Raw genomic sequence first — 12,129 nt, 5'->3', positions numbered from 1 at the left:
TTATTAGCACTTTAAGGACCCCTTGATGCTCTCATATTTAGTTGTCTTTCTTTTCGGCAGTGATCTGTATTTATCATCAAGCTCTCTTGTATCCATCCTTTTTTCTTTTAAATGATTTTATTTATCTGACAGAGTGAGCACAAGCAGGGGGAGCAGGAGAGGGAGAAGCAGGCTCCTCACAGAGCAGGGAGCCCGACACGGGGCTCGATCCCAGGAACCCAAGACCACGACCCAAGCCGAAGGCAGACACCCAACCAACTGAGCCACTCAGGTGCCCCTGTATCCATCCTTAAGGATAAAGAGGTTTACCACCAAATGTATTTTCCAAGTACTTTATTCAAAAAGGAGGTAAAAGATATAAATTTCCTTAGATTGCGGATAACTATAACATTTACTGATGAGATCATTATACTTTGGTACAATACACCCTGATACTCAAATTTGCCCTGAGTTAACACTGGAGAACAAGAGCAAATCTGAGAGCAAGTCTATCCTTTTCCTTTCTTTCCTTTTTTAAAATATTTTAATTTATTTATTAATGAGAGACACAGAGAGAGAGGCAGAGACACAGGCAGAGGGAGAAGCAGGCTCCATGCAGGGAGCCCAATACCGGACTTGATCCCAGGACCCCGGGATCACGACCTGAGCCAAAGGCAGATGCTCAACCCCTGAGCCACTCAGGTGCCCCTTTCCCTTTTATTTCTTAACATCCATTGTCGAGGCTGAGCTCAGAGGCCAATGGCCGGGAAGCCACTCCTAAGCAGTCTTTGCCAGTCCACTTAAAAAACAAACAGCAGCAGTGGTGCCTGGGTGGCTCAGTCAGTTAAGCATCTGACTCTTGATTTCGGTTCAGGTCATGATCTTGGGGTGGTGGTATCAAGCCCTATGTCAGGCTCCGCACTCAGCAGAGGATCTGCTTGAGATTCTCTCCCTCCCTTCTCTCCCTCTATCTCTCCAAATAAGTAAATAAATCTTAAAAAAAAAAAAAAAAAAAAAAAGCAAGACAAATTCCAAGATATCTGTCCGTTAATGAAGCAGAACTGGCCCCCTCAACCTGCTGTACTTGAAGTGAGTTCATAATAGCCACGGAAGAGTGCCTTTAACCTCCTAGCAATACCGCCTTGTCTGAGGGCACCTAGGCATCACTAGGCATCAGCTCTAGCCTCTTGGCCTACAGAGCTTCAAATGAAGAGATTATAATGGAAGCCAAAGCCAGAAGGAAAAAGCCAAAGAAATATGAGGGTGACTTATAGATTACCAGAGATGTTCCTGAAATGGTAACATTAACCAAGAGGCCATGCTCTGTAGTGGGAAGAGCTTGGTGCCACAGGAACCAGGATTGTGGCTCAGTCTCTGAGGACTACTACCTAGGTGACCTCAGGCAAGGAAGTTTCTTGCACTCTGAGCATCAGTTTCCTCAACTTTAAAATGGAGATATAATTCTTACCTGATGGGATCATTTGAGGGAATAAAATGAATATATGAAAGCACCTATTCTATTACCTGGTACTCAATAAATACCTGAATCTGAAATTTACCTGGGGAAAATTTTTTAAAAATCTGGCACTTGACTATCTAATAGATACTGAGCTAGCAAATTAGCAATATGACTGCTCAATTCCTTTGGTTTACTTATGCACACGTCTTTCAAATCAAAAGCTAGACTGCCAGAGAAAATAGGCTCTTTAGTAACATTAGAATTTAGTTAATCTTAACATAATAGAAGGGCTTCACACTGAAAGTATGGCAGGCTTATCCCACGGTTGTCACTGGGCAGAACTAAGACCAGCAAAAGTTAGATGAAGGCAGATTTGGGGTTAGTATAAAAAAGGATCTGCCGGGACTGCTGTGCTGCACAGAGCCGGTGGGATCCAGTTCCCTTGGGCCACACACTAGACCACAGCCCCTGACCTGTGCAAGGCACAGAACACCGACTAGACCTGTCCCACAGGTCATGGTTCAGTTCGTGAAGAACGGAGTTCCCCGTCACGGAATCTGTTTGATTTAAGGCAAAGTCAAGGATGTCAAAGAGATGGCCTCTACTCTGGGTCGATGTCTAACTAGGTATTTTCCTTCTTAGTTGGTTTATGAAATGTTTCTGGAGCATCTGTTTACATCAGGCACAGACCTCAGGCCAGGGAATCCCCCCCCCCAAAAAAAAGAGTTAGACACCATCCCTGCACCCATGGAAGTCAGCCATCCTACCCACTCAGTAATCCTGTGTCCCTCACAGGAATATGGCATCCCGATGTGATACCAGCTGTCCCCAGCAACAGCTGACATTGCATAGCTGTGCCCTCTGTCTTTAAGATGAGCTTTCTTTTCTCTTCCTGAAAATACAAACCTGTTCTTTCCTTCTTCAGATTTAATGTCCACAGTTGAAGACACACAGTTGTAACTAAGTTATGTGAGTTAAATTCTCAAATTTATTGCTCTTAAGATAGGTTCATTCCAATGATGAAGGAGAAGCTGAAGAAAGTCTGTTTCAGTGACAAGGATCCCTTGATCTTAGAAAAAGCTGTTAGAGGGGAAAAAAAAAAATCTAAGACTTGTTTTACAATTCCATATGTATAGATGAACAAGGTCTTCTGGGAAGGACACGAAAAAACGTTAATAGGTAAAAGTAATGAGGTACTCTGGGTAAGCCTGGTAGTCATAAAATACCACAAATAAACCGGGATTTTGAACACAGTCCGTGACAGTGTCATACAGGTCAGTAGGGTTATCAGCGCTCTTTGGAGGAGGCACAATTAGTGACTGATTTCCACGTGTGTAGGTTCCAGTAAGTACTCTCACATAATACATATGCTTTTTCCCATTTATGTCTGGTCTGGAGTAGGTATCATTTGCAGAATAACGGGCATTGACAGCAAAATAGGTTCCCTTTCCATACGCCACAGCTGTGAAGAGAAAAAACATTTTTAAGAAGTTCAATTTAGGGGGCGCCTGGGTGGCTCAGTCGGTGAAGTGTCTGCCTTCGGCTCAGGTCATGATTCCAGGGTCCTGGGATCGAGCCCCGCACTGGGCTCCCTGCTTAGTGGAGCGCCTGCTTCTCCCTCTCCTGCTCCCCTTGGTCGTGTTCATTCTCTCTCTCTCTCTCTTTCTGTCAAATGAATAATTAAATCTTAAAAAAAAAAAGTTCAGTTTCGTCTATAATCTGATGAGTTGACCCAATATGTCAAATAATGTTAAAACAATGTTCAGTTCTTCTCTCCAAAACCTCTTAAAAATATTTTTCATGTGTTTTTAATTTTTAAAAATCATTCCTCCACCCCAGAGGGCCAATCAGTCCTTCTGCGATGAAATATAATGAGACCTACACTGAAACTCTGGCTGCAGCATGGCCACCAACAAACCATGAGAGAACACAGTGCAATCAATCCACACTGTGCCTCACCAGTTTGGGTTCTCATGACTGACACTCCATTTGGAGCAGCTGGATCCCTTGCTTCCTTACCGTTCTTTCCGGCATAACTGCGGTTAAAGCCATTGTGGTTGACATGTGGCACCGAGTCAGCATCTGTCCCATGGAAGAGCTGCTTCTCATTGTTTTTATGCCCATTCTTGGCATCCATGGCTTTCTTCTTTGTTTGGTAGCTATTCCAGAGATGTGGATTCTGGATCCTCTCAATCTGCAAATCAACAAGGGGAAATATTCCGTTGGTCCAAGAGCCTTTGGCAAGACACAGATAGGACCATTACTTTTTCACAAATAAAAAGTAAACAACAAATTCAATGCCAGGTGTCACCTTTCTGCATTCAGAAATCTTTTTAGATCCAGTATTTCACAAAAACAGACCTTGGAAAGAACGTTAATTTCATTTTTAACAATCTTAGTGTATCTGTAATTATGGTGACAGGAATAGAATCTACAATCTAGAATCCGATTACCATAAAATATTCTAATTCTGTGCAAAAAAAAAAGTGTTGGAAAATGAATGATTTATCCAGGACCATGATATAACTTATTTCCACCATTAAGAGACGCCACGTCAGCAGAAGGCTTACCTTCTCTATGTAGAGGTGTGAGCAGGTCTGATTAAACTTGGTTGCCACTGTGTCATATTCTGCATGACCAGGCTGTAGCTCAACCACACAGACATCCTGCTGCTTCATATCACTCCAGTGCTCAGGGATCACCACTGCAAGGAGGACATTTGAGGACCACACACCTGGGAAGGCCCACCTGCACATTCCTGGTATGCACTGAAGAACTGAGTATCATCTGTGTTCCTATTTTACAATCTCCTAACTCGACGTGTTTAAGAAGTTCCCTATCTTTCTAGGGGAATGTTTTTCCAAGTGCGGCCCACAGACAACCTACATTAGAACCAACTATAATGCTTGTTAAGAAAAAAAAAACTCCAAAGATCTACTGACTCAGACTCTCTGAGGGGTGGAGCTTGTGTACCTGCATCTTAATTAAGTTTGATCATGCTCAGATTTAAGAATCGTTGGTGTAGTATGACACAGCTGCATATTCTGTTCAGCCTCTAATCTGTCATAATTTAATAATTTAACAATAAATCATTTCCCTACGATGGTCTTGTTACCAGCAGTGTGGGTTTTTGCAAGAGCTCCTCACTATCACAAGGCCCTTCATCCATTCCTTCATTATTGTTCTCTGCATCCTTAAGAGTTGGGTGGACGCAGGTTTTGCTCAGAGGCAGGTGGTGGTGGTAGCTCTCTTTTTCCTCTGCTAAACAGAATATTATACTTGATTTGTCGTTTCCCTAGGGTTGCTCAGAGTCTGAGGAATTCATTCATACTCATCTCACAAGAGATGACGATAATGTACAGAAAGTCAATTTACTAGTTTCGGTGGAGGACTTGTGTGGTTCAAAAGCAGGAATGGCCCTCCACACAACACAAGCACCCCCTTCGTGGGGAGCAGATCCAGTCAGAGAATTTGAAAGCTGCTTCCTGATGCGTACATTAAGGAAACCTTATGGTTAGGGCAGGAGAGGGAGTGAATTCTGAGAGAAGATCCTACAGGCTCCCAACCCTCCCTGGGTTATCAGTCACAGACACAGAGAGGGCCCACACTGACCAGACTGTCTTCTTTTGTTCTAGAAAACCTTGGGCCACCTTTCTTTAAAGCCCTTGGCTTTTCCTCTCCTGCCTGCAGCAGCCATTACCTCCACAGCCGAACTGGCTCTGGGAAGCCTATAAACTGTAGAGATGGAAACAAACGCAAGGGTTTGGGTCTTGTTACCATGAAGATGGTCATCCTCAGACTGTTGAATGCACCCATGCTACATTTCCCCAGCCATAAGCCATAAGGTAAGCTCCTTAAGCTTAGAGACCAAGTTTACTTCATTCCATAAGAGTTGCTTGAATTTTCTCTACTTGATTACAATTTTGATGTATGTATAGTGTTAAGTCCAAAGAAGGTGTGCAGTAACGGATAACGAGCACATGATCTGACTCACCTTCAGATTTCATAAAGCGCTTAACAGGTAAATGGTGTCCTTTTGTATCTGTAGCAATGTTTGTGACGAGGTCCACTGTGTAGCTCTTATGATTAACTTTGACAAGAGTTGTCCTTTTCTTTGCCTTCCTTGCATTCTCCAATTGCAGATTAGTTATTTTGTCAAAACTATGAAAAGTGCCATTGTTGTAATATTGCCATTCTATAAATTCACTGATAAAATCTGCCTGGGATTTCTGTTCTTTGGCCAATCTAATTCCCTTGATCATTTCCTCAATTGCATTTCTAGCCTGTGTCAAATCGTTGCCAGTTCCAAAAACCTCAATCAAAGGTCTTTCACTGTCCAAACAAATGGCAATATTTAAGTTCTCCTGCAGCTCATTCAATTTGTGATATTCTTTTTCATTAAAGTCTTTGATACACTCATCTTCATTGGTGTAAGGACACAGTTCCTTTGTAATCAGATCCTGTATCCAGGAGAGAGCATTTTTCATACATTTTACATTTTCACCACACACCTGAAAAGTTGCTGATTCTGTTTTCTTTTTCAAAACCAAAGGATTCTGCTTTTGTGGAGACTGACTTGGGGAACTCACAGATGCTAAAACAGAAAAGAAAGGAAGATTAGCTACTTCTCTCTCTTTTTGTCACCATGCTGTACATTACACCTCCAGGAATTAAGTATCTTATAACTGGAAGTTTGTACCTTTTGACCACCTTTTCACCTCTCTTCACCTCCCAACACCAACCTGTGCTTCCTCCGGCAACCACCAATCTGTTCTATGGATCTATGAGTTTGTTTTTTAGATTCCACATATAAATGAGATCAAACAGTATTTGTCTTTCTCTGTCTTATTTAATTTAGCATAATACCTACTAGGTCCATTAATTTTATCACAAATGGCTGAATTTCCTTCTTTTTTATGGCTGAATAATATTCCATTGTGTGTGCATGTGTGTAATACACATGTACATATTATATGTGTGTTGTGTATGTGTGTATAAATATACAATATATTGTTCTATATATATATTTATATATACTATATATATATATAAAATATATCATTTATCCATTCATTTGTTGGTGGACACATAGGTTTTTCCATGTCTTGGTTTTATAAATACCATTACAACGAATATGGGGGTGCAGATATCTTTTATTACTATCTTAAGATAAATACCCAGAAATGGAACTTCTGGATGATATGGTAGTTCTGATTTTTTGAGGAACCTCCATACTGTTTTCAACAGTGGCTGCACCAGTTTGCATTCCCACAAACAGTGCATGAGGGTACCTTTTCCCCATATCCTCACCAACACTTGTTATTTCTTGTCTTTTAGATATTAGCCATTCTATCAGGTGGGGTGAAATCTCTTTATGTTTCCCCGATGATTAGTGATGTTGAGCACCTTTTTATGTGTCTGTTGGCCATCTGTATGTCTTCCTTAGAAAAATATCTATTCAGATCCTCTGCCCATTTTAAAATCAGATTGCTTTCTCTGATTGAGTTGTGTGAGTTCTTCATATATTAACCCTTTTGTATACTAACCCCTATCAGATATATTATTTACAAATATTTTCTCCTATCCTATAGGCTGCCTTTTCATTTTATTGATAGTCGTCTTTGCCATGCAGAAGCTTTTTGGTTTGAGGTAGTTTGCTATTTGTGCTTTGGTGTCAAATCCAAAAACAAAATCACTGCCAAGATTGACATCTAGGACTTACTCCCCATGTTTTCTTCTAGGAGTGTTATGGTTTCAGATCTTTAATCCATTTTGAGTGGATTTTTATGTATGGTGTAAGATAGTAATCCTGTTTCATTCTTTTGCATGTGGCTGTCCAGTTTTCCCAGCACTATTTATTTTAGTTTATGTGCTGCTGAAGCAAGCATCCAAACACTATTTATAGAAGAAACTATCCTTTCCCCATTGTATATTCTTCACTCCCTTGTTGTAAATTAATTGACCACACCAATGGTCCCCAACTTACAATGGTTCAACTTATGATTTTTTCAACTTTATGATAGTATGAAAATGATACACTTTGAATTTTGATCTTTTCCTAAGCTAGTAATGTATGGTGCCATACTCTCTTGTCATGCTTGACAGGGACAGCAAGCTGCAAACCCCAATCAGGCAGGAAATCATGAGGGTAAACAACCAATATCCTTATAACCATTCTGTACCCGTAAAGACATTCTGTTTTCACTTTCATTACAGTGTTCAATAAATTATATGAGATAATCAGTACTTTATTATAAAATAGGCTTTGTGTTAGATGAGTTCATCCAACCATAAGCTAATGTGTTTTGAGCATTGTCTAAGGTAGGTTAAGCTAAACTATGATGTCCAGTGGGTTAGATATGTTAAATCTATGTTTTTTACTTACAAAATTTTCAACTTTATAGTGGGTTTATCAGGATGTAACCCCATTGTAGGTGAAGGAAGATCTGTATATTCATGGAGTTATTTCTGGGCTCTCTATTTTGTCCCATTAATCTATTTGTTTTTATGCCAATACCATACTGTTTTGATTACTATAGCTTCGTAATGTAGTTTGAAACCAAGAAGAATGATGCCTCCAGCTTTGTTCTTCTTTCTCAAGATTGCTTTGAATATTAGGGGTCTTTAATGGGTCCATACAAATGTAAGATTCTTTGTTCTATTTCTGTGAAAAATGACATTGGGATTTCGATAGGGATTGCACCGAATCTGTAGATTGCTTTGGGTAGCATGGACATTTTAATTCTTCCAACCTATAAGCATGGTAAATTTTTTCATTTGTGCTATCTTCAATTTCATAGAAATTTCATAGTTTTCAGAGTACAGGTCTTTTACCTTCTTGGTTAAATTAATTCCTAGGTATTTCATTCTTTTGGGATAATTGTAAAAGGGATTGTTTTCTTAATTTCTCTTTCTGATGGTTTGCTAAAGATTAGCTATTTCTCATGTGACATCAGTATCAGGAACATGCATTTCATAAAAATGGTCAACTCACATTTTAATTTAGACTCCAGAGACTGTTGGGGAGAAGCCTGAGATGCTTCTCTTTTTTTCATGCTGTCATAAAACACGTCCAGTAGATGAGGCAGAAAGATGACAACTTTAACTTTTTTCACAGACTTGAGCATTCCTTTCTGTATAAAGTCTTCAATGGCATCAATTATGGCATCAGCAACCTTATCTGGGTCTTTTTGGGCATTTCCTGGAAAGGCAGATAATAAAACTGGGGGCTGGGGAGAAGATCCAACTGGGAAGGCTGAGAAATAATTTGGTGATTCCGGCCCTCGCAGAATGAATGCCCACTGCCCAAGTATTTCATCATGGGCTTTTCTAGCAATGTATGAGCAAACACTTTTGAGGTCCTAGAAGCACTGGGGAGTTTCTCTTCCATTATGTCAGGAAGCCAATAGCCCAACAACGAACAAAGGACCCAGAAATCTAACTTTTGGTATCAGCTGCTCATATCTGCTCTGTCAAGTTGCCTTAGCTCACTGTGTTCCTCTGTGTTACAAAGCGCAATTAACCTTTTTGGGCTCATTAATGTCTTCAAAAGGTCCATAAAAAGCAAAAGATGCTAATATATGTTGAAATATCATGCTCTTTAAAAAGATATTTTTTCTTTTTTGTTCAGTCACCTGACTATATTCATGTATCCTTATTCTTCCAGATGTCTTTGGGGACCCAATTCCAGCTAAGCTAATTTTGTAAGATACTTGGAGCTGTTAGCTATCTGCTATAATCTATAATAATTTGCACATAAGTTATCCATAAGCATCTAGGAAGTCTTTTCCAGCTAGTCAGTGAGATTTTAGCTGATTTGCTGGGTTCAAGGTGGCCACCTGAACAAGACTTTTTCTTTTTCCAGCGTATTCCATATCTTGTTTCTCAAGCCTACTGTCTAGGTAAGACCAGGAAAAGTCCCATGAAAAGCCATGGAAGCAATCACATACAAATTTTTCCTCTCATTTAAACCACCCACAGTTTTGCTTACTCCCTTAGGGGCTGCCTTGGGGTGAGGAGCCACCCTTACCGAGACTCTGCGTTAACTATATTAACAGCACCAGAGCAAAGGAAAGGTGGACACCTCGACATCCAGAGATTACAAACCTGTCCCAATGGCTGGGAGGCAAATGGATGAGTAATTCCGTTTTTCACACTCTTGCAAAACAAAGGAGATGGATTTCTTGACATCATTTCCACCAATGACGTGAATGATATTCTTGCATTTCAATAATCCACCTTCTGTAACTATATAATCACTGTTGCCCGTTTGAGCTGGGAAACATAAGACAGAGATGCAAAATTAGATACAGAACCCACTCTCTGGGTGTTTAGAAAAAGCAAAATGTTTTGTTTGACACGCAAAGCATTTTATGTGAAAAAAGACTCCTAACTATGGTCTTTGAGGAATATTTCTTCTATTTTTAAGTGTGAAATTACTTTTTCACTTCTAATTGTCTATGATTAGAATTCTTTGGTCAAATATATGGTTTTAAGATTGACATGTTGTCTCCCCAGTCCCAAGGCTTTCCTCAGCCTCTCCAAAGCCTCCCATATTCAGCATTCCACTTACAATTTTGAACCAAAAAACAATACTGTGCCTTACCTAGGAGAGAGCATGCCATTTCCACATTTTGTCCAGCACATTTTAGAATTGCTTTGGACACTCCTACAGGAGAGAAGCAAGAGGGTTACAAAAATGAATTTTTAAAAAAATCAGAATAGTGGGGCACCTGGGTGGCTCAGTGGTTAAGCATCTGCCTTGGGCTAAGGTTGTGATCCCGGGGTCCTGGGATCCTATCCCACAGTGGGCTCCCCACTGGGAGCCTGCTTCTCCTTCTGCCTGTGTCTCTGCCTCTCTCTGTGACTCTCATGAATAAAGAAATATTATTAAAAATCAGAATAGTACATCTGGATCAGAAAGATTGCTTCATCATCTAAAAAGCTTTCTCAATCATCAAAGAATCCTATAACGTGGGTATTTCTGATAAGAAAGAAGAAAAACTTATAAATAAACTGTTAACCAATTATTAGAAACCATGTCAAAATAATTTTAATATTGTTAATATTAATAAGCCAAATTTGTAGAAACCAGTTTGGTGATAGCAACTGTAGGATAGCTGACTATTAGACTACTCAAAATCCTACAAGTGAAGCACCTGCTTTGAGATTAAATGTCTTCGATGTTGAATTTACGATCACATCTGCCTCTTCTTTGGTGATATCTCCAGAGGCCACCTGGAAGATGATGGGACCAATCTTCATTTCGTGCATGTCTACATTTGGGCTAGACACAGTCCCATAGGAACCTGAGAAGAAAAGAAATGGAGTCCCCAACGAAGTCAGCAACAGAAGAACGACCTAGATCTCAGACTCCTCAGATGCATTCCTCTCATACTTCTTCTTCCCCCTCCCTGTGATCTCCAGCCTTTACCCAGCCCTGACTCTGAGCTCCAGTGATTGCCAGTTTCTGGGAAAGGATTATAAAATCTAACACGTATCAAATGTGGACTTCTGCTGCTGGCCAAGGTAACGTCAGGACCCCAAGCACCTGTCCCACTCATGAATTATAACTAAAAGTGCAGGATAAATACGAAAAGCCACTAACTGAGACCTGAAAAGTAAACAGTGGGCAGGCTGGGGGAGGGAGTCGAAACTTGAAGAAGCCACCTGTAAAGGGGAGGGAGAGTTTCCCATTTTATTTTGTTTCAAAAATGTTCCTCTTTTCTCCTGAAGGTGGCCCCAGTTGCAGAACTATGCAATAAGAATCCCCACTTTTGTGGCCAGAGGATTAGAAAAAGAAAATGGGTCCCTGTGAGCTGAAAAGTATGAGAAGGAATCCTCATGATTGTCCCTATTTTTCCTTTTCTAATTCAGGCCTTGCCTCAAGATGAGCCCAGCTGCAGAACTCCACAGTGGCACCACAGGAAGCTAAAACTCTGAAAAACACTCGGTCCTTTCTGTCCAGAAGAATCAAGAGGAAAGGCCCTTATGGTCTGAAAAGCGTGTATGTGGGGGCGCCTGGGTGAGTCAGTCAGTTGGGTGTCTGACTCTTGATTTCAGCTCAGGTGATGATTTGAGGGTTGTGAGATTGAGCCTCATGTGGGGCTCCAAGCTCAGCAAGGAGTCTGCTTGAGATTCTCTCTCTCCCTCTGCCCTTCCCCTTCTCCTGTTCTCTCTCTCTCTCTCTCTCAAATTAAAAAAAAAAAATTCTTAAAAAGAAAAGCATGTATTTGTGTGTAGGGACAATACCTGTGGCTGGCTCAGTCTTTCTCTCCCTCTCCCTCTTCCTCTTTCTCTCTCTCTCCACTGTGCCCACAAGGGCAACCCTTACCACACAAAATTATGAGGCAACTGAACAGGCAGCTTAAGCTCCCAGAGAACCCTGTCTGTCTGGACAGAGGACCTAGAAAATGGGCTCCCTTGAGCCAGAGAATGTAGGAGTCCCAGACGGAAGAGCTGGAGAAGGTAGCCAGTATTCCGTGTATGAAGTGGGATAAATCCGAGCTCACCTGGAGTTGCACATGTGGGGCAGATCCAAGCTACATAGCAAAGGCCTTGAGAACTAAATTACCATTGAAACTGCTGCCTGTGAGACATCTGAGTTGTTCAGTAGTTGAGCATCTGCCTTTGGCTCAGGGCATGATCCCGGGGTCCTAGGATCGAGTCCCGCATCGGGCTCCCTGCATGGA

The 12,129-nt window shown here is 41.0% G+C and overlaps 1 protein-coding gene across 5 annotated transcripts in view; it reads right to left on the bottom strand.

Annotated features, from left to right (window-relative positions):
• Positions 1 to 524: 524 nt before the first annotated feature.
• The window catches only part of PARP14 (poly(ADP-ribose) polymerase family member 14), a 36,664-nt gene continuing 25,059 nt past the window's right edge, over positions 525 to 12,129 (bottom strand). For 2 of the 5 annotated variants that reach the window (XM_025475168.3, XM_049105327.1), the window contains 8 exons: positions 10,597 to 10,746; positions 10,044 to 10,106; positions 9,545 to 9,712; positions 8,433 to 8,639; positions 5,433 to 6,032; positions 4,009 to 4,142; positions 3,458 to 3,632; positions 525 to 2,900 (listed from right to left, as the gene is read on the bottom strand). In XM_025475168.3, the coding sequence (XP_025330953.3) occupies positions 2,611 to 2,900; positions 3,458 to 3,632; positions 4,009 to 4,142; positions 5,433 to 6,032; positions 8,433 to 8,639; positions 9,545 to 9,712; positions 10,044 to 10,106; positions 10,597 to 10,746 (1,787 nt within the window). In that variant the 3' untranslated portion in view covers positions 525 to 2,610. Of the gene's footprint in view, positions 2,901 to 3,457; positions 3,633 to 4,008; positions 4,143 to 5,050; positions 5,174 to 5,432; positions 6,033 to 8,432; positions 8,640 to 9,544; positions 9,713 to 10,043; positions 10,107 to 10,596; positions 10,747 to 12,129 lie in introns of those variants that run through there. The other 3 variants (XM_049105330.1, XM_049105328.1, XM_049105329.1) reach the window with 3 other exon arrangements.

This window comes from Canis lupus, chromosome 33 (genome assembly GCF_003254725.2).
Source record: "Canis lupus dingo isolate Sandy chromosome 33, ASM325472v2, whole genome shotgun sequence".
Classification (NCBI taxonomy): Eukaryota; Metazoa; Chordata; class Mammalia; order Carnivora; family Canidae; genus Canis; species Canis lupus.
The sequence above is the reverse complement of the archived record's forward strand: the minus strand, read 5'-3'. Positions and strand labels throughout refer to the sequence as shown.